The following is a 23,513-nucleotide window of genomic DNA, read 5'->3' as shown; positions in this document are numbered from 1 at the left end:
TATGTATACAAAAAACAAACAGAAAATATACGACATATAGTGATATAAAAATCAGAATAAGGGTACAATTGGGTATAAAATGTCATATAAATATTTTGTAAAGTTCACAAAGCTTTCTTCAAGAATCTATATACTGTCTACTGGCTTTATATTATTAAACTTACATTTGTGAATGTGACTGTTCAGAAATGTAAGTAAAATAAAACATTTTTTCATTTTCATTCCCTTTAGAATATGCAGTGAAGCAAAAAAGTGCATTTTCCGTAAAATTGAGAGAGGTCTTGAAATTCATTAATAAATAAATATTTGTAGGCTATCTCAAATTTCATATTACACTTTTGATTAATAATAAGATTGTTTTTGTAATTTGTATAGTATCATAATTCTACTCATATTATTATTTCAGACATATAAAGATGTAAATATAAGGCATATTCCAGTCAGCTATGACAGAAATTATATGTTACGGGCCCACGGTTCTCGTCGTGTAAACGAGTTGAATGGACTCGAGAACCGCTCGGACAGTGGACGACTCGTTCAGACTGATTTTGTGAACAGCACCAAATCACTCAAAAGATCCGACTCAACAGAATGATTCGAACGAATCGGACGTCCCTACAGAGGAGAGGGGCTCCAAAGGGAGAAATACAGTCGGCGTATTATTGGAAAGCGAACAGGTTGGCGTGTCCGCCCTATAAGTTGAGGACTGTCCGAGTGAATTCGCTTTTAATTAATGGCGTTTCAAGTCCAACGTGTATGATTGACGCATCCGTACAGATGCTGGCGGCTTTGGTCGCGCCGGGGGAAGTAACGTTAGAGGTTTTGACATCGTTAGATTTGTTGTTATTATAATCAGCTGACCGGTGCTGAAATCGCTCCGTTTGCTGTTTTCTAGAAAGCGGTGACAGCGATGAGCGCTTGTCAGGACAAAATGTCTTTGAGTTGTTCGAAAAGCAGGGAAAATGTCAGCGGCAGTGACTGGGGAAGGATGGATGATGCGTGTACGTCCTGCTTTAACGAACCCACGGGCGATGCGATACACGGCGGGATGAATGCGGTGCAGTCGGGCATAGACGGACATCTGCCGCTGCCCCGAGGCCAACGCGAACTGATGCTAGGCCTGGTGGAAGAGGGTTTCGCCGGCTATCATGGCCGTCTCGGTTCTGATCCGGACACAGATTTTCTCGACATACCCGGCGACCCGAACTACAGCGAAAGCGACGGGAACGTCGCCACAAAAAAACGCAACCGCTCCAACAGCTCCCGGCACCGCGGGGAAGTTGTAACGGAACTCGGACCCGAAGAGGTGCGCTGGTTCTACAAAGAGGACAAGAGAACCTGGAAACCGTTTGTTGGACACGATTCTTTGAAAATCGAGTTGGCTTATCGCAAATTCTGCGAACTTAACCCGAACGAGGTCAAACGGAGGGATGCCATTGAAGAAGCAGAGGATTTATTCGAGTCACCATCAGAATGCGAAGCACCGGCGGTCCGGAGACAGTCGGCGGCGGTGGCAGCGCAGCCGGTACCCGAGAGTGCGGATGCTGGAGGCTCAACAGACGAGACGGAGCTGGATTCAGACAGCATCAACGTGGAGGCAGTGTGCGTCCGTGGAGGACTCTACGAGGTGGACATCAAAGGGAAAGACTGTTATCCTGTATACTGGAACCGTGAGTATTTTTTTTTCAAACTTATTACATTAAAGAAAACAAACATGATGCCATAATTCAAACCTATTTGTTATGTTGGGTTTTTTTTAAAAACAAAGAGATGTTTGGCCGAATGTTCATGTAGTTCTTCTTATACATACGACGATATTACATGCTACTTGAGGCTGTCAAGCTCCAAAAGCTCCATAAAAGTATCCTAAAAGTAATCTATATAATTCTTGCACTGTATTCTAAGTCTTCTGAAGCCATATGACAGGTTGTGTGAGAAACAACTGAAACGTAAGTAATTTTTTTTTTCTCTGCAGCAGCTGTCAAATCTTATTTAAAGGGATAGTTCACCCTCATGTCGTTCCAAACCCGTAGTCTTTCGTCATCTTCGGAACAAAAATTAAGATCTTTTTGATGAAATCTGAGAGCGTTCTGTCCCTCCATAGACACAACTGACACTTTGAAACCTCAAAAAGAGATCGTAAAACTAATCCATATGAATTGAGCAGTTTAGTCCAAATTTTCTGAAGAGACACGATCACTTAATATGATGAACAGATTGAATTTAGGCTTTTATATTCACATAAACATTCATCAACACACATCAGTTGTGGTAAATGGAAGCTCAAACATGTTTGCTTGACGCATACGAGAACCAATGAGGTTCATTCTCGTTTGTTACGCAGCACGTTTGAGCTTCCGGAAGAGGTTTGTTCTCGTACGTCAAGCAGTTTCTGTTGAGCTTCTGTTTATGTTCACTGATTAATGTTTATGTGAATAAAAGGCTAAATTAAATCTGTTCATCATATAAAGTGATCGAGTCTCTAAAGAAAATTTAGACTAAACTACTCAATTCATATGGATTAGTTTTACGATCTCTTTATAAATTTTTTGAAACGTCAAAATTACGTAATGCTGGACGGCCAAAGTAATCTTTAGCCTTAAGGGTTTGGAACGATATGAGGGTAATTAATGACAGAATTTTAATTTCTGGGTGAACTAACCCTTTAATTACCCTCATGTTCCCAACCCGTAAGACTTTCGTTCATCTTTGGAACACAAATGAAGATCTTTTAATGAAATCTGAGAGCTTTCTGTCCCTCCATAGACAGCCTACGCATCTACCACTTTCAAGCACCAGAAAGGTAGTAAAGACATTAAAGTAATCCATGTGACTCCAGTGGTTTGACCTCAATTTTATGAAGCAGCGCAAGTGCTTTGTTTGCGCAAAAAAAACCCCCAAAATATTTTACCTCTTTATTTACAAAATATTAATCTCCAAAGCGCATTCATGAAAGCACCACAATGAATGGGTGTTGTGTTGATGTGAGAGATTAATATTTTGTAAATAAAGTGGTAAGTTTTGTTTTTTTGCGCAAACAAAGCACTCGTGTCTCTTCATAAAATTGAGGTTAAACCACTAGAGTCACATGGATTACTTTAAAGGAACACTCCACTTTTTTTGAAAATAGGCTCATTTTCCAGCTCCCCTAGAGTTAAACAGTTGAGTTTTACCGTTTTCGAATCCATTCAGCCGATCTCCGGGTCTGGCGGTACCACTTTTAGCATAGCTTAGCATAGTTCATTGAATCTGATTAGACCATTAGCATCTCGCTCAAAAATGACCAAAGAGTTTCGATATTTTCCTATTTAAAACTTGACTCTTCTGTAGTTACATTGTGTAGTAAGACCGACGGAAAATGAAAAGTTGTGATTTTCTAGGCCGATATGGCTAGGAACTATATTCTCATTCCGGCGTAATAATCAAGGAATTTTGCTGCCGTACCATGGGTGCATGGGTGATATTACGAGCGCCTGTGACCCCCTGCTTGCACAGGGAGCGTGCCTTGCAACCATGGAGACATTTGTGAGAGACTGTGATCATTGCGCCTGCTGCACCCATGGTACGGCAGCAAAGTTCCTTGATTATTACGCCGGAATGAGAGTATAGTTCCTAGCCATATCGGCCTAGAAAATCGCAACTTTTCATTTTCCGTCGGTCTTAGTACACGATGTAACTACAGAAGAGTCAAGTTTTAAATAGGAAAAATATCGAAACTCTTTGGTCATTTTTGAGCGAGATGCTAACGGTCTAATCAAATTCAATGAACTATGCTAAGCTATGCTAAAAGTGGTACCGCCAGACCCGGAGATCGGCTGAATGGATTCGAAAACGGTAAAACTCAACTGTTTAACTCTAAGGGAGTTGGAAAATGAGCATGTTTTCAAAAAAAGTGGAGTGTTCCTTTAATGATGTCTTTGCTACCTTTCTGGGCCTTGACAGTGGTAGTTGCGTGGACTGTCAATGGAGGGACAGAACGCTCTTAGATTTCATCAAAAAGATCTTCATTTGTGTTCCGAAGATGACACTAAACTATTCTTTATTGTCAGAACATCACAAACATTTCACGTTTTTGAATTCTTTAGAGTTTTCCAGTCGTTTCCTTAACAAAATAAATATATTAATTGAAAAATTAATTTCTTCATTTCTGCATGTTCTAACGGGTGATATTTCTTCAAGTCATGAAACAGGTTTGTGTTGCCTGACTTTGATGGCATGTATCTTCGGCACAGTTTTCAGGGCAGGCTGATATATTAATAATGTTACATGTTTTGTCTCTTAAAAATGCATTTGACACTAGCTTGAGTTGACAGTAGTAGTAGCTTGAGAAGGGATACAGAGGTAAATTTATGTTCATTAACAAAAACAGCAACATCTGAAAAAAAGGTAACAACCTCATTTTTATATGGTAAAATTCAAATATTCTGACTGTTTGAGTTTTATAAAAAAAATTAACAATTGGTCTTCCATAGTAGCATACATTTAGGCCCCATTTACACTAGTGTGTTTTGTTTTAAAATGCCGTTTTAAAATGAAAACAATCCTCATCTACACTGGCGTTTCCACAGCGTTTCAGCAATGATCTCTGTCTACACTACACAAACAAAGACGCATGTCACATGACTGTTCATGCACACTGGGCATGCACGTAGAAGTGTAAACATTTGCCTCTTGCACATGTAGGTAACTGCAGTATTAAAAAAAATGCAGAGTTTAACTGCACATTGGCTGCTAAAATGACAACAAAGGCCAGCAAAGATTGCAGTTCAGTCTCCATGTTGTTTACACGGTTGTCAAAGATATGCAGAGCAAATGTGGACTGCCATGTCATCATTTTCAAAAGTCTCCATTTTGGTCTGTTTACACTGAATCGCAACCCCGGCATTTTCAAACTAAAACAGGCTCTGCAGTGTTTTCGAAAAGTCTCAGTTTTTGAGGGTCGAAAACGCCGAAGTAGTGTAAAAGACAAGCGTAAACGTAGCAAAGGTTATGCTAGGTGATCAAAGACTCGCAATTTTTACCATACAACAACAACAATCCTTTAGGATCCCAGATATTTGTCTTAGATTGCAAAATTGTGACCAAAAACATACAGTGTGCTTAAGTCAGATGAATTGTTGCTTCAGGACAACAATTCGGACTGCTTGTCTTTACAGAACAGGACCACATCCCAGTCATGAGAGGCCAGTGGTTCACGGACGGTACCTGGTTGCCTCTGGAGGAAGAGGACAGTGACCTCATTGAACTGGAGCACCTGGCCCGTTTCCGAGGGCAGCAGATGAAAGACACCTTTGACACGGAAGCGGTGGCCACCACAGTGGACAGCAAAGATGGTAATAGCTCATTGAACCAATAGGACTCAGGGTTAGGGGAGGCTTTGTACTAGGGGTCAAGCACACAAAAAAGATCGACTTAACATTGAAGCTTAGTTTAGCTGATCCAGAGGCACAGTCATGAATGAGCTACAACCCGACCCAGACATCCTGTTTGTCTCCTACACACATTTGAACTAAGTTGAACTCTGGTAACTTGTATACTACTAAAGGGGTATCAATTTTCAGTTAGGTTTGTGAATACTCAAAACGACCCTTAATTGAAATTATCTGATCTAGTTAGACATGAAGATTACTTAACAGTAGGGTAATTTGAAACAGACCTGTTTGACTTCTGCCCTTAATTCACTCAGCCATTCACAGTCTGAAACTCAGCCGGAGCCACGTGGACTGGCACAGCGTGGATGAAGTGTACCTTTACAGTGATGCCACCACCTCTAAGATCGCACGAACTGTCACTCAGAAACTGGGATTCTCAAAAGGTTTGTAAAAGTACATTCTCAATAGTGTTGTTTAATTAAAGACCACATGAAATGGCACAATGAGTTCTGTGTTCCATGTTATGTTTAGTATTTTCTGTTAAAACTAGAAGTTTGGGAAGGAAATAATGAAGGCCCAATTTTTTTAAATAGTTCGAAATAACTCGAAATAACCTACTAGCATACTATTTACTCTTACTATTTCTGCCATATAAGTGTAGATTTAGTGCATGATTTGCTACTTGCTAGACGGATGCTGTGGGAGGGACCTGCGTTTGATTTGACAAAAATCTGTGTGCAGCATGAGTCATCAATATTTTTGGTCTGTTTTCCCAGAAGAGAGAGACAGTAACTTTCAATTCATGGATCTGCTAAAAGTACATTATTGGAGTACACTAGCATATAGATGATTTCAAAACAAATAGACATGGACTAAAAGCCAAAATAAAAACATTTTAAATTTCATGTGATCTTTAATGGTTTTGTACAATCGATTCAAGAGAGTGTATTATGTATTAACTTGATGTGGAATAGTCTAAACCTTGTGAAAAAGAAGTACACTTTAAAACTTTTAATTTGACATTATTACAAAGGGCACATTTTAAAGTCTCTTAAAAGTACACTTAAGTGACCTTTTATTTTATTTAAATAATATTATCTGCAAGTATAGCTTTTTTTTATAAATACTTTTAAGATTGTACATTCAATACATTTAAAGGGTTAGTTCACCCAAAAATGAAAATTCTGTCATCATTTATTCACCCTCAAGTTGTTCCAAACCTGTATGAATTTCTTTCTTCTGCTGAACACACACACAAAAAAATATATTTTGAAGAATGTTTAAACAGTTGATGGGCCCAATTGACTACAATAGTATGGAAAACAAATACAGTGGAAATCAGTGGAGTGTTTGGTTACTGACAACTGTTTGGATACTGACATTCTTCAAAATATCTTCTTTTGTATTCAGCAGAAGAAAGAAATTTATACAGGGTTGGAACAACTTGACGGTGAGTAAATGATGACAGACTTTTCATTTTTTGGTGAACTATCCCTTTAAAGGGTTAGAAAAATTATGTCATTTATTACTCACCTTCATGTCGTTCCACACCCGTAAGACCTTCATTCATCTTCAGAACACAAATTAAGATATTTTTGATAAAATCCGATGGCTCAGTGAGGCCTCCATTGCCAGCAATACAATTAACACTTTCAAATGCCCAGAAAGCTACTAAAGACGTATTTAAAACAGTTCATGTGACTACAGTGGTTCAACCTTAATGTTATAAAGCGACGAGAATACTTTTTGTGTGCCAAAAAAACAAAATAACGACTTTTCAACAATATCTAGTGATGGCCGATTTCAAAACACTGCTTCATGAAGCTTCGAAGCTTTACAAATCTTTTGTTTCGAATCAGTGATTCGGATCGTGTATCAAACTGCCAAAGTTACATGAACTATTGAAATTTTGAAACACTTATGGCGTTAAGAAGCATTGTTTACTGAAATCACGTGACTTTGGCACTCCGAACCACTGATTAGAAACAAAAGATTTGTAAAGCTTCGAAGCTTCATGAAGCAGTGTTTTGAAATCGGCCATCACTAGATATTGTTGAAAAGTCATTATTTTGTTTTGTTTTTGCACACAAAAAGTATTCTCGTCGCTTCATAATATTAAGGTTGAACAATTGTAGTCATGACTACAAAACATTAACTGTTTTAAATATGTTTTTAATACCTTTCTGGGCACTGAAAGTGTTAATTGTCTTGCTGGCAATAGAGGCCTCACTGAGCCATCAGATTTCATCAAAAATATCTTAATTTGTGTTCTGAAGATGAACAAAGGTCTTAAGGGTGTGGAACGACATGAGGGTGAGTAATTAATGACATAATTTTCATTTTTGGGTAAACTAACCCTTCCCTGGGAAGCCATTATTAAAACTAAAAATAAAATAAAGTGCATGGTTATCAGTGTGTCATGTCTGGTTAGCCTCCAGCAGTGGGACACGTCTCCACCGAGGTTACGTGGAGGAGGCGGCTCCAGAGGACACACCCCCTGAAACAACACACATAGTCTTTGTGGTACATGGGATTGGCCAAAAGATGGATCAGGGGCGGATCATTAGAAATACAAGCATGTAAGTCCACCAATCGCACAGCTGAGTCTGCACAAAACATCTAGTCCTGAAACTAACTGATGAATTTCATTGATGATTAGGATGCGTGATGCTGCCCGCAAGATGGAGGAGAAGCACTTTTCTGACCGAACAAATGAACACGTTGAGTTCCTTCCTGTGGAATGGCGATCTAAACTTGCCCTTGATGGAGGTATTGCCTATGGACAATGATAAAAAATATAAACTACATTATGTTTGAAAACTATTATCAGTGATAGACATGATTATGTTTTTTTTATGATTTTCAGACACCGTGGACTCCATTACTCCAGACAAAGTGCGAGGTCTGAGAGACATGCTGAACAGCAGTGCAATGGACATTATGTACTACACAAGCCCTTTATACAGGGATGAGGTGACATACAGCTACAATCCTCCACTCTTTCATTCATTTTGCTCTTTTTTTTCAACTCTCTAATCCATAATAAACAAGACAGGATTTTTAAAGCATCATATTCGTGCTCCTGATGTGGAAGCTACTGTATATTTAAATTATGCATGATTATACTAAAATACTTTATTTTCACCAAAATGTATGGCAGCATCACATGCATTCTTTTTTAAGAAGGTATTCCCATGTGGAAAAAAAAACAACAAAAAAAAACAGTACACATCAGCATACTTTTATTACAGAAATAAAATACCGTAAAAGAAAATACTTAAGTGCAAACTGACTGTAATGATTTCTGACACTTAGGGCCAGATTTACTAACAGCTTACGCCAACTCAAACCCTCTTTTGGCATTAAAAAAAAAACACTGTCAGGATTTACTAAAATTAGCACTGAATAGGCGCAGTTATTTTTGCGGCTGACCTTATTGCATATGCATTTGTAGGAATTTCCCTTTCAGATGCAAAATTTATTGGAGGAGAGTATTTAAATGAATCATGCAAGGTGATTTATTAAGGTTTTCAAGTCAATATACTGGTATTTGCACCATTATTTACTTCCCTTAAAAAAAAAAAAGCATGTCTTAAACCATACGGTAGATTGCATTGGTCAATAAGGAAATGATCCAGCTGTGTCTGTGTTCTTTCATTTGTGCGTCGTCAGTAGATCATGAGCAGAACTTTCCACTCTTTTTTTGGAATTGTGCTCTCACTCTAGTTTGCCCTGTTTAGTAAATCTGGCCCTTAATTGCATATTAATTGTAATTAAATTAAAATGTATTATAGTTTAAATTTATATTGAATGCAATTAGCTGAACCTTAGAGTGCTTAGAGCTCTTTTTATGTAATTTTATAATTCTATTGTCTTTGAAATATGGCTAAAGTTACTGTTGAATGTACTGAAATATACTTTAATGTCATTTTTTTCTTAAACTTGTATGTCATGTATTTAAATATACTTGTAATTACACATTTGTAATGATAGTTGCAAATTAGTACATTTCAAATATATTAATTTTAAATGTAATATTTAATAACACACTACAGTTAAAATTATAATACAGTACTTTAAATATACTTTATTATGTTAATCAACACATAAAAAGTGTACTTTAAAGCACAAAAGGTGTTTTAATAACAGATTATTAAAATATAAGTATATAATATACAGTATATATGTAAGCAATAAGGTACGAGAGGCTGTGCTGTATCGTGTATCGTGAAGCACTAGCCTCGAGTACCTTATTGCTTTTATAAAACGGTTACCGCACAATACAAATATTAAAGCCAAAAATATGTATTAATGCAACTTTCATGAAGTAAACTTTCAATTAAAGCCTTCCTTCCGCCAGAAAAAATAGTCCCTGACCGTGCACAGCAACAGAAGTTACATTATTACGCCATTAGATGGCGGCAAAGACTGTCTTTATGAGTGTGTCAGTCAGTAGCGAAGACTTTTACATTGAAAAGACTGAATTGTTGTGAACACGGAACAAAACGCAACTGACAAATGCTTTGACTAGCGCTGTCAGTCACGGGAAAACCCCTTAACTGTTAAAAGGACAAGATAATACTTCGGACATTTAAACAGATTTTTTATTGTGAACATAGGACTGACCTGAAGGAAAATGCTAAATCTGAATGCAGGTAATAAACTCGCTCACTCGATCTCTTTCTCACAATACTCTTCTACTTAATACAGTAAGCTTCAATGGACAATATAAATTGTGAACATACAGTTTACGTTGCTAAGAGTGGTTGCTAAGGGTGTTGTGTAGTGATACACAGAACCGTTAGGTGAAGCGTTCATAGCCGTGTTTTATCGTGAATAAAACACAGCTATTGACCAATCAGAATCAAGGACAGGAACTAACCATATATATATATAGAGAGAGAGTATTGTGAGAAAGAGATCGAGTGAGCGAGTTTATTACCTGCATTCAGATTTAGCATTTTCCTTCAGGTCAGTCCTATGTTCATAATAAAAAATCTGTTTAAATGTCCGAAGTATTATCTTGTCCTTTTAACAGTGAAGGGGCTTTCCCGTGACTGACAGCACTAGTCAAAGCATTTGTCAGTTGCGTCTTGTTCCGTGTTCACAACAATTCAGTCTTTTCAATGTAAAAGTCTTCGCTACTGACTGACACACTCATAAAGACAGTCTTTGCCGCCATCTAAAGGCGTAATAATGTAACTTCTGTTGCTGTTCACGGTCAGGGACTATTTTTTCTGGCGGAAGGAAGGCTTTTAGTGAAAGTTTACTTCATGAAAGTTGCATTAATACATATTTTTGGCTTTAATATTTGTATTGTGTGGTATATATATATATATATATATATGTATAAAATATATATATATATATATATATATATATATATATAAGATTATTAAAACAATGATTTGAAATTTAATTTAAGAGTAAAACTTTTAATTTGACATTATTACAAAGTACACTTTTTAATAGTGCACTTAAGTGTGTTAATAAACATAATCATGAAAGTTTACTCTCTTGAAGTACACTTAAATGGTCTTATTTCATTAATATTATATAGAGTACAGTCTTTTGTACTTGGTGGATGAGAAATGTTGAGTGTAAAATATTTCATTCAGTTCAGAAAAGTAGAGATAAAAATAGCTCAATATTATTTAAAATAGATCATTTAAACAATATTTATATGTGCTATGTATTTTTATGCTTATTAGAGTATTTTTACACAATTACTGAATTTCCCATGCACTTCACATGAGTAGTGCTGTTTTTATTTACCTATGTAGACCGTTCCAAATCTGTCACTTATTAAGTTCCATTTCATAATGCATGCTAATTTAGAAGGCAGCTGCCTATATAGGCAGTAGAAAGCCAGGCAACTGACTAGGTTTTGGAGCAGAGCTCTCTCATGTAAAATCAGACTAAATGTCCCACTCATACACAGACACACACTCTGTCCCAATCTTTTCTAGTGCACAAATAAAGTGTCACACTTGTTCGTTTCACGCTGTCTGCACTTGCATCCTCAGATCACCCGGGGTCTGACCAATGAGTTGAACCGACTCTACATGCTCTTCTGTGAGCGCAACCCAGAATTTGCAGAGAAAGGAAAGGTGTCCATCGTCTCCCACTCGCTCGGCTGTGTCATCACCTTTGACATCATGACAGGGTGGGACCCTGTGCGCTTTGTTCATAAAGAGGTGGTAGATGCCATGGAGGCTGATGTCAGCAGACAAGAGCGACAGCTACTGGAGGATCTTCGTATCACATGCTTAAGGTTTATGACTAATTATAGTTACACTCTACACTCACATTAAATGAAGTAAAAGATATAAGCAACCATGCAGAACACTCTAGCATAGTGGTGCCTGCAGGATTTCTACATGCAAAAACAACACTAAAAAGTTCAAAAATTCAATATGTGCTCATTAAAAATGAAACTCTGCTAATGTCTAGCATTTATGTAACTATTATGCACTTTTATAAGATTTGAGACTCTTAAGACTAAATGATCAGTGACAACAATGGCAGACAAACAGCACGGGCGGAAACAAAAACACTTTCAGTGTGTGTATTTTCTGAAAGTCACATCTCAAAAAGTAACCTTTTGTTTAATTTGTTTGTAGGTGAATATCCACTTCACCCAGTGTTATTTGTTTTCTCACAGTATCTCAATACTGTCTGTTTTACTGACCGAGAAACCGCTTCAGATGATTTAGTGAGACAGCGGATGTGAATTGATTCAGACTGTTTTACAAACCTGTTTGGTCAACTTAATGAAAAAAAGAACCGACTCAAAAGATTGATTCACAAATGCCTGGCTTCGCTGGGTCATTCGACAGATATACAGGACATATAGCTGTTGAAATATCCGCAGGGAACAAGCACTGGTATGCACAGTATGTACAGCTGTAGGCGCCTGTAGCATAGCAAAATGCTAACAACCACTCAGAACACCCTTGCATGACACTAACAACCTCTCAGCAATAACCTTTCAGAAGACATGCTAACCACCACTCAAAACACTTTAGCAACACGTTAACAATCAGCCAGAACACTCTAGCAACATGCTAACATCCACCCAGAACACACTAGCAAGAACAACCACTCAAGCCTCCTCCGGAGGTCGCATTTGTCGGCTGCATATGCCATCAAGGCGGTCTCATTTAAGATAAGTAACCGTTAAATTGCAATGTAAGAGAAATTACAGTATTTTATCTGTACAAGGAATAACAGTCAATTTTATTACAGTTAATTTTCTTAAATAAGACATCCTTGATGATGTATGCAGCCTTCAAATGCAACCTCTGGATGATGCAGCCTCCGAAATGAGACGCAGCTTCAGAACACAATAACAACATGCTAACAACCACCCAGAACACACTAACAAGACACCAACAACCACATAGAACACAGTAACAACATGCTAACATCCACCCAGAACACACTAGCAAGACACCAACAACAACATAGAACACAGTAACAACATGCTAACATCCACCCAGAACACACTAGCAAGACACCAACAACCACTCAGAACACAGTAACAACATGCTAACATCCTCCCAGAACACACTAGCAAGACACCAACAACCACTCAGAACACAGTAATAACATGCTAACATCCACCCAGAACACACTAGCAAGACACCAACAACCACTCAGAACACAGTAATAACATGCTAACATCCTCCCAGAATACACTAGCAAGACACCAACAACCACTCAGAACACAGTAATAACATGCTAACATCCACCCAGAACACACTAGCAAGACACCAACAACCACTCAGAACACAGTAATAACATGCTAACATCCTCCCAGAATACACTAGCAAGACACCAACAACCACTCAGAACACAGTAATAACATGCTAACATCCACCCAGAACACACTAGCAAGACACCAGCAACAACTCAGAACACAGTAACAACATGCTAGCATCCACCCAGAACACATTATCAAGAAACCAACAACCACTCAGAACACAATAGCTACATGCTAACATCCACCCAGAACACTCTAGCAACGCACAAACAATCAGCAGCAACATAGCCACTACATAGCAACATGCTAATATCAACTCAGAGCACAAGGCTGGTCAACTCTGGCCCTTAAGATCCACTTTCCTCCAGAGTTTAGCTCTATCCCTAATCACACCAACCTGCCTGTAGCTTTCTAGTAATTCTGAAGACCTTGGCTGCGTTCAAAAGCTTAGGCAGCTGACTTGTTGCCTCACTGACTTCGCAGGCAGCGTTTGCACATGAAGGTACCTCACGAAACTGATTTCGGACAGGCTTGAGGCAGCATAACGGTTTAATGATCTACAGCAAAATTGAGAGCTAAGCAAATATTTAATTACTACAATACTAATTTCTCAGTAGAAATGACATCAAAAGTGATAAAAAAAAATTGATCAAAAAATTATTGATCAAAAATGTTGATCAAAACTTTATTTAAAAAACATTTATGCACAAACTGACAACCAAATGCATCAGACACCATCTTTTTTTTTTCTTAACTGTCATGGAATGGAATGTACAGGATTGTGGGATATCAAAGGGATCGTTCAAAAATTGATCAAATGAAGGTATCCCAGGAGGCAGGAAGTGAAGCTAACATTGGATTTGGAAGTGCCTTGATGCTTTCCTACATTGGAATGCACCATCAGAAGGCAGTATTTTTCAGCTTTCAGACGCAGCCCATGATTAGCTTGTCCAGGTGTGTTTGTTGGTTGGAGCTAAACTCTGCAGGAAAGTGGACCTTGTGGGCCAAAGTTTTCCAGCCCTACCTTAGCAGCTGTGTAGCGATGTATAATAGCCATGCAACCTTGCATCGTGGCCATCAGTTTTGCACAGGCTAATACCACTCTTGTTTTCTTCAGAAAATGTAAAAGTCAAGTAATTTCAACTGTAGGATACACTAAAATTACAAAAGATCATCTTTTACAATCTTTTCCTGATAGTTCTTAATGTATTATTCATTTGTTCGGTTGCCAGTTGCATTGATTTTACTGCTCTCATGTTGTTTCTGATAGATTCAGAGGGTGATGTATTATTTAAAGGTTTTTAGTTTTGTGTCCACTCTACTCCATAATGACAATCCCTCTGTTAATCTGGTGTGTGTACTGTTCCGCTCCAAAAAACTAATTTAATATTCATTTGCAGAATGAGGGATTTGGAAGATAAGCTTCAGCATGTCCAAACCTCATCCTCAAGACCCTCTCCAGCCCTCAAATTCAAGGTATGTTAGTAATACCCTTCTCTTCTCCTTCCCACCATCTGTTTGTGCAAGTTTCATGTAATAAACCATGTGATTTGGGGTTGTAGGTGGAGAACTTCTTCTGCATGGGATCTCCTCTGGCTGTGTTCTTGGCTTTGCGAGGTGTCCGTCCTGGAAACGACGCAACGCAGGACCACATCCTACCCAAATCCATCTGCCAACGGCTTTTCAACATCTTCCATCCCACTGATCCTGTAGTAAGTGTGATTGTTATTGGAGTGTAAATATAGCCTAGCATCAGATTTCTCATTACAGGTCCATTTATATTATGAGCCGATTTCAAAACTTAGAATTAAAATGTTTGGTAACACTTTACAATAAGGTTTCATTTCTTAACATTAGTTAACATGAACTAACAATGAACAATACTTCCGCAGCATTTATTAATCTTAGTTGATGTTAATTTTGACATTTACTAATACATTTTTTAAAGTGCTAAACGTTACTAATTTTGTTTTTGGAGGTCTCCTACAACAGATTTACATGCGTCAAAGTAAAAAAAAAAACCCACTTCAATTATTATACATTGCACATCACCTCATTTCTCAAAGAGTCCGAATACGGTTCACTCAAATATTCGGTGTCTCTGTTGTCATTGGTCTACTCTGCTGCTCTGATTGGTCAGACGGCCCAGTCTGTTGTCATTGGTCTACTCTGCTCTGATTGGTCAGACGGCCCAGTCTGTTGTTATTGGTCTACTCTGCTCTGATTGGTCAGACGGTCCAGTCTGTTGAGATTGGTCTACTCTGCTCTGATTGGTCAGATGGCCCATTCTGTTGTTATTGGTCTACTCTGCTCTGATTGGTCAGACGGTCCAGTCTGTTGTGATTAGTCTGCTCTGCTCTGATTGGTCAGACGGTCCAGTCTGTTGAGATTGGTCTACTCTGCTCTGATTGGTCAGACGGCCCAGTCTGTTGTGATTGGTCTACTCTGCTCTGATTGGTCAGATGGCCCAGTCTGTTGTGATTGGTCTACTCTGCTCTGATTGGTCAGACGGTCCAGTATGTTGTGATTGGTCTACTCTGCTCTGATTGGTCAGACGGCCCAGTCTGTTGTGATTGGTCTACTCTGCTCTTTTGAAGTGAATACAAAGTGAATTTGCAGCGCTGAAAACAGCATCTTCTCGACATGTTGACAGCACAAACTAAACTTTTTTTCACAGGCAGCTAATGAAAACCAAAGGCTGTGGCATTATGCAAATTTGTTACATCATTACATAGGTATGTAACAGGAAGTGAAACTGGAATTGCTGACGACTCGTTTTGGCAGTTTAGAATTGATTCTTTGTTTTAGGAGACAACTTTATTTGTTGTGCACTTTGATCTTTAAAGCCTTGCAGATCTTTTACATTCACAAGCAGCTATATTACACACTGCATGAAAGGTAATATTAAAAAAAAAAAAAAAAAAAACATAATGGGGCACTTTAAAATCTGAAGTTGTATCTATTAACATAAGTTAATGCACTGTGAAATAATACAAACAAACAATGAACAATTGTATTTTTAAATGCTGTAAAAATATACTGCTTATAGTTAGTTCATGTTAACTAACGCGTTAACTAATGTTAAGAAATGAGACGTAAAGTGTTACAAAATGATTTTATAAATTCAAAATTGTAGCATTAAAATAAATGTAATCATATTAGTATTTAAATCTAATCTGTTAAAATGGTCCCTAATTTTATATAATTCTATAATTCTAATTAATAATATAAATATAATTCTAATAAATTATAATAGTACTTTGTAAGATGGTTCCAAAGAACCAATGTACATGTCCACAAAACCATGACCAAAAAAAAAAAAAACAGTATTAAAAAAAAAACTGCAGTTCTTAATTGTACTTAAAGGTGTATAATATCCAAATATCAGTCAGAAATATGAATGACAATCTAAATCAAATGGTTTCCTGGCAGGCATACAGGTTGGAGCCTCTCATCCTGAAGCATTACAGTAATATATCACCTGTCCAGATTCACTGGTGAGTAAAATGATACTGTAGCTAAATTTAAATTAAGTTTTTTTTTTTTTTTTTTCTCCAAAATTTCAGAAAATATTTTAAGTATTTAAAAATGTCTGTTTTTCTATAACTTACATTGCATTGTGACTGTGATTGCGACTTTGTATCTCACAGTGAGATTTCATATCTTACAATGGGGCTTTGTTTCGTACTTTAAACTGTATCTCACAATTACCCTTTTATTTTAGGTACAACACCACCAGCCCCACACCGTATGACCAGATCCGTCCCACTCTACTAAATCCATCAAAGGAAAGTGCTTCTGTGTCTGATACGGAGAGTCTCCCGAGCCCTTGCACCTCCCCTCCACAGCCCCGCAGACACTACGGCGAGTCTATCACCAACCTGGGCAAGGCCAGCATCATGGGTAAGATGGAGATCATTAAAGAAGGCTGTAAATGTAAAACACTTGCAGGGATGTATGCAGGTGCAGGATGTATAGTGTGTGATATAGGAGTAAGATTGTGGTTCCTAAATATTGAGATAATGGCAGTCTGCCTTCAATTACTGAGCATCTGCAGTTTAAAGCTTTTGATTTGAGTGTGTAAAGCAATAAACAGAAACAACTCAGCAAAGAATCTGATCAATAGAAAGCAATTAGGAAGTGTCAGACACAGCTGGAGATTTGGAAATTCTCTTACCAATAATAAATCTTCAAGGTGTGTGTGTGTGTTTGCTGAACGCAAAAAAAAGATATTTTGAAGAATGTCAGAAACCAAACAGTTGATGGACCCCATTGACTTCCATAGTATTTTTTTTCCATACTATTGAAGTCAGTGGGGCCCATCAACTGTTTGTTTACCCATATTCTTCAAAATACCTGCTTTTGTGTTCAGCAGAAGAAAAGTTTGGAAAGGTCATACACGTTACAACGATATCTTTTCTCTGTGCCATTATCGTTATAATTGTGGGTGGACCCTGCTATTCTGTTATATGTAGAATGATTTTTAGAACTATATCTTTATCGTTAAAGTTATCGTCCTTGGTGTGAACATGTAATTACATATGTGTGTATTTTTCACAGGAGCGGCAAGTATAGGTAAAGGCATTGGCGGTATCCTGTTCTCCAGATTTTCCCGCTCTAGTGGACAGGTGTGTGGTGTGGAGGAGGAGCCATCAGACTCTGAAGGTGGGGCATGTGAGAAAGGGGAAGAGGGCAGATCTGTGGAGTTAGACGATAAACCAGAGGAGAAGACAGAGGAGAAAATCGAGGAGAAGGCAGGAGACACCAGCATGTCACAATCAGCCTCTGTCATTATGGATAACTCCACCTGTAAGCATCTTTACGTTTTGAAATTTTAAATTCTTTTGCTTCATCGGAATGGAATGACACTTGGTGACTTTTGTCGAATTAGCTATGTGAACACACACAAAAATCATGGACATGATACGGATATGTTAAAGGAAAAAAAAGTCACACTTGGCTCCTTCGCGGTCAAAAATGACCGACATTGGAAATGAATGGGATATACGAAAAAATATGAAAATTCTGAGAATCTTTTGGTGGTACAAACTACAATTCAGCCACTGTGCAGAAAAAAAAGTGAACAGCAATGAAGGGGTGATACTCTAAAATGTCAAGAGTGCAAAATAGACACATCCAGAGCAAGTTTTTGCAAATGTGTGAAATAAAATCAATAATTCAGCCACAAAGCAGTAAAAAAAAACTAACAGCAAGAAAGAGGTTACACAAGAGTACAGACACACCCACTCAAACACACACTCTCTTACACACACACACACACACGCACAATACACTATTATATGCACAAATGAACTGGTGTGGCTCTAACTATATTGTAAAATTGAGCCAAAACACTGAAATAAGAGGTTGAAATCAGATCAGACCCAGATTTATTAAGCTGTGATAAAACATACCTGTTAATTTTTGTTACATTTTTATTGAATTTTGATGTTATGTGTAACAAAATTTTCTTCTCTGTGTTCAGGTTTGACTGTAGTAAAATAATGCAAAAACTGACACTTCAAATCCACATTTCAAACAAACAAAAATCTAAACCTTGACAAAAAGTAATCTTTGAGAATGTCCAAAAGACAGGTATAAATCCAAATCCACAACGTAATAAAAATAAGTATTTATGTCTGAAAACCACTAGATAATTTATAAGCCACTTTATATAGAGCTATATAGGAATCTAGTGGTTACACCATTGCATTACATAAGTTTTTCTTTTTTTACTTCCACCAGGTGGCACTAATCTACATTCAAAAAATTGGATTTTAAATGCATTGTCTCTATTTCAACATGGAATACTGCTTTAATTAAAAAAATATATTAGAAAAAAAATTGTCTATTATTTTAAATTGTGTAATGGGGAAAAATAGCTAACAAAAATTTTATAAATATTGCATAGTATCATAAAATACCCTCAAAATTTTAAATAATCAAAAAATATTATTGAACAAAAATATATTACATTGGTTTTCCTGAGGGAAAAAAAAAAAAAGAAAAATTACATTTCAAGGCTATGTGTCACTTTTGAGCCAAGTGTGACCCCTAAACGAAGAGGACCAGACATGGGATGGAAGCAGTACTTTATTTGCAAGTGTTTTATTACAATTTAGCGCATAAGTTACATTTGAATCTGGATGTAAACAGCTATTATAAGATATAAAGTCGCAATTGCGAAAAACAGTTTACGCAATTGTTAGCTATAAAATCACATTTCAAGATATAGGCACAATTGGAAGAGATAAAGTCATAATTTGCAAAATTAAAGTTATATTGTGTGGTATAAAGTCAAATTGTTCAATATAAAATTAGGAAAAACAAAGTCGCAGTCGCGAGAAATAAAGTCACAGTTTGGAGATATTTTTTTACTCTGAGGTGGAAACGGCTTTCATAAGAGCTTCAGTGATTTGTTAAATTCGCTTTTGCCGAGGAAAGCGCCAGATCTCTGACAATAGCATCCTTCTTTTTACTGTTTTGCAGTGGAGCTGGAGAAACGCATCGACTTTGAGCTGAGGGAGGGCCTGGTGGAGAGCCGCTATTGGTCAGCGGTGACGTCACACACGGCATATTGGTGCTCGCACGATGTGGCTCTGTTTCTGCTAACATTCATGTACAGGCCAAATGAAGCGAATGACATGGCAGAGGACAACCCTGAATCATAACACACAGACATATGAACTCTCACACTCTTGGTCACTCCCTTAATGTAGTTTAGCAGACCTTGTTCACTGTGCATCAGGGATCCTGTCCTTGCCTTGTTTTTCCTTAATTTAGAAGCACACCCATGGAAGAGACTTACTCTCTCCCCTACATCCCCCATCTAGGATTGTTCTTAACCTCAATGAAATGATGACAATGATCTACTTGTTTCAGCTAGGACCGTTCACACCTTGATGATTCCCAAAGCAGCGAACTCTTCATATTGACTGATGTGTATTAACTTAACTTGTGGTTGTGATAGTATGACTGAAAAGAATCTGCTGAATTGGAGGTTCACAATCAGAAGGGTTTTTTGAGGAATACATCTGATATGATCTATTTCTTGGCCTAAAAAAATATAGTTTTGAAGATTTTTATAAATTAAGCATTACTCTTATGTGTTTACATTATTTAGATGATAAAATAACAATCTGCATCACTCCTGAAAGTGGCCAAATATTGAGTTGATAGTCAACGGGAGCAGTGCACACAGACCTGGTGGATTTATTAGAGAGAAAAACCATCAGTAAACATGTGATTTACCCTAAAAATTATATTATATATTCACCCTCATGTTGTTCCAAATCCTTGTGACTACAAAAGGAGGTATTTTGAAGGATTGTACTAGTCGCTTTTTTCCGTGCAATTACAATGAATGGAGACTTGTGTTATTTTAGTATAATTGATATACTATTGTTATATTTTCATTTAAATTTTAATTAGTTTTAGTAATTTTGTTGTTTGTTTTTTGTTATTTTTATACTTTTTTTAATGTCTAGATACAATTTTTTATACATTTTCGGTTATAGTTAATTTAGTGTTTTGTTAAACTAAGTGAAAATGAGAAATGTTGCCTTTTTTATTTTATTTCAGTTATCTCTTATTTTATTAAAGGGTTAGTTCACCCAAAAATAAAAAAAAAATGTCATCATTTACTCGCCCTCATGTTGTTCCACACCTATATGAGTTTCTTTCTTCTGTTAACAACAAAAGAAGATATTTTAAAGAATGTCGGTAACTAGAAAGTTGACGACACCCATTGACTTCCATAGTATTTTTTTTTTTCCTACTATGGAAGTCAGTGGGTGCCGTCGACTGTCTGGTTACCGACATTCTTCAAAATATCTTCTTTTGTGTTCAACAGAAGAAAGAAACTCATACAGGTTTGGAACAACTTGAGGGCGAGTAAATGATGACAAAATTAAAATTTTTGGGTGAACTATCCCTTTAAGCCACAAAACAATTTTTTAATGGTTTTAGTTTTGGCTAACGATAATAACTTTGATGAAGACTGAAGCTTTTAAGTTTCAAAAAAGACACAAAGCACCATAAAGTTTCATAAAAGGGAAAATATTCCAAGTCCTTTGGATTTAATGTGAACAGACCGAAATTTAAATCGTTATTAACCAAAAATGTTGACATCTGTCTGAGCTCTTCTTTCCACAGTCATGATAGTTCATGAGAGAAGAGCCAATGTCTGATTCATGAACAAATCTTTATTTGAGTCAGATCTTTAGTCTGAATGATTCGTTCACACATTATTCCTGAACTCAGTTTGCTGAATCATTGATCTGGTCACAGCGTTTTAGGAGAAGGTTATCAGTGAATAACCACTTAAATTTCAGTCTGGTTCTCACACAAAATTATTTTATGGATTCAGAAGACTCGGAACATAGTGTACAAGTTCAATGGACCTTATGATCCCATTCATTGTAATTTCATGGAAAGATTGACCAGTACATTCTTAAAGGATTAGTTCACTTCAGAATTAAAATTTTCTGATAATTTACTCATCCCCATGTCATCCAAGATGTTTATGTCTTTCATTCTTCAGTCGAAAAGAAATTAAGGTTTTTGAGGAAAACATTCCAGGATTTTTTTCCATATAGTGGACTTCACTGGGGTACAATGGGCTGAAGGTCCAAATTGCAGTTTCAGTGCAGCTTCAAAGGGCTCTACACCATCCCAGTTGAGGAATAAGGGTATTGTCTAGCAAAACGATCAGTAATTTAAAAAAAAAAAAATAAAAACTTATATACTTTTTAACCACAAATGCTCATCTTGCACTAGCTCTGTGATGCACCACGCATTGCATAATGTTGGAAAGGTCACGCATGATGTAGACGGAAGTACGGATCCACTATCTACAAAGCGAACGTACAAAGACTAACTCAAATGCCCCTCACAAAAAAAGGTAAAACGACGTTGAACGATTTTTAAGTTGGAGGAGATGGATTTTTTCGCCCTACCACGTGTGACCTTTCCAACGTGATTATGTAATGCGTGGCGCATCGCAGAGCTAGTGTAAGACGAGCATTTGTGGTTAAAAAGTAAATACATTTTTTAGTTTATTTTTTTTACGCTAGACAAGACCCTCATTCCTCGGCTGTGATCATGTAGAGCCCTTTGAAGCTGCACTAAAACTGCAATTTGGACCTTCAACCCACTATCCTGGTGAAGTCCACTATATGGAGAAAAATCCTGGAATGTTTTCCTCAAAAACCTTAATTTCTTTTCGACTAAAGAAAGAAAGACATAAACATCTTGGATGACATAGGGGTGAGTAAATTATCAGGAAATTTTAATTCTGAAGTAAACTAATCCCTTAAGAAATGATCCATTTGTCCTACATTGAAGAAACGAAGCCATATGAGTTTGGAACGTCATTAGGGAGAATGATGACAGAATTTGTATTTTTGGCTGAACTATTCCTTTAAAGATATTTCCGGTCCTGTTCTTTCTACTTTTTTCTAATACACTGAAGCATTAGTTTCTTCTCTACACTTGCATGATAGACACTGAAATCTACTGCATATTTGAGCTGCACTCTTTGCTATGATCACCACTGAATTAGAGTTTATGCTTTAACATGCATGAAAGAGAAAGTCTGGATGTTTTCCACTGAGGCTGTTAGAAAGATTCCTAACTGAATCTCCTCTTAGTTCTGTCCAAGTTAAAAACACATTTTTCATATGTGGCATTCTCTTTTATGCCCATGATGTGCAATCAGCATATCAAACATCTTACTGTTTTCTAATGTATTACTGCACTAAAGAACCACATAGTCACAAAGACCTTGCCATTTTGAAATAACTATCATTTTTTTGTGTTAAGTTTGTGTTTTATGTCTTCATTTTGTATGATTTGTTTACAGCAATCCTGAAAATCAACACCCCCATGCCTTTACGATGACAAGAGAAAAGCACTTAACATTTCTCCTTACCTCACCCTTGAATGTGCCAATAAACTGAACAGTGAGATCTTCATTAGGTCTGTGGTCAGAGGGTACGGTCTGCATTATGTGCATATATATTAGAACTGGACTTCAGCGTGTCTGTTCATGTTTAGCTTCAGTGAACGCCGAGCTGTTCCTCTTTTATGAACCTCGTGATTTTCATTAAAACTGATATTGACCGCCTGCTCTGTCTCATTCTCTAAATTGCTTTTAAATCCTGACTATATAGTTAATATAAGGATCAGCTAGAGTTGCTGTGGATCTTAATGTCAATGGAAAACAATACAACTTTATTAATCTCTGAGGGGTCATTTAGTTTTAGCCATACACAATGTAGACACTAGAGCGGTTGTTCTCATCTGGTGGGTTGTCGCAGGTCACCTTAACACTATACACTTTTAAAATGGAAGGTTAAATGCTTCCCATATATTTT

The 23,513-nt window shown here is 37.2% G+C and overlaps 1 protein-coding gene across 2 annotated transcripts; it reads left to right on the top strand.

Annotated features, from left to right (window-relative positions):
* The first annotated feature begins 580 nt into the window (after positions 1 to 580).
* Positions 581 to 23,263, top strand: ddhd1b (DDHD domain containing 1b). 2 transcript variants are annotated; one of them, XM_051873982.1, is made up of 13 exons: positions 581 to 1,670; positions 5,127 to 5,333; positions 5,687 to 5,815; positions 7,804 to 7,951; positions 8,032 to 8,141; positions 8,239 to 8,345; positions 11,399 to 11,646; positions 14,538 to 14,613; positions 14,700 to 14,849; positions 16,570 to 16,634; positions 16,862 to 17,040; positions 17,698 to 17,946; positions 19,627 to 23,263. In XM_051873982.1, the coding sequence occupies exons 1-13, from the start codon at positions 911 to 913 to the stop codon at positions 19,806 to 19,808; spliced, it is 2,610 nt and encodes an 869-aa protein (XP_051729942.1). In that variant the 5' UTR covers positions 581 to 910; the 3' UTR covers positions 19,809 to 23,263. The 2 variants fall into 2 exon arrangements, with proteins under 2 accessions (XP_051729942.1, XP_051729943.1); XM_051873983.1 differs by having other exon boundaries at positions 582 to 1,670; positions 5,157 to 5,333.
* Positions 23,264 to 23,513: the final 250 nt, after the last annotated feature.

Source organism: Ctenopharyngodon idella, chromosome 20 (assembly GCF_019924925.1).
Source record: "Ctenopharyngodon idella isolate HZGC_01 chromosome 20, HZGC01, whole genome shotgun sequence".
Classification (NCBI taxonomy): Eukaryota; Metazoa; Chordata; class Actinopteri; order Cypriniformes; family Xenocyprididae; genus Ctenopharyngodon; species Ctenopharyngodon idella.
The sequence above is the reverse complement of the archived record's forward strand: the minus strand, read 5'-3'. Positions and strand labels throughout refer to the sequence as shown.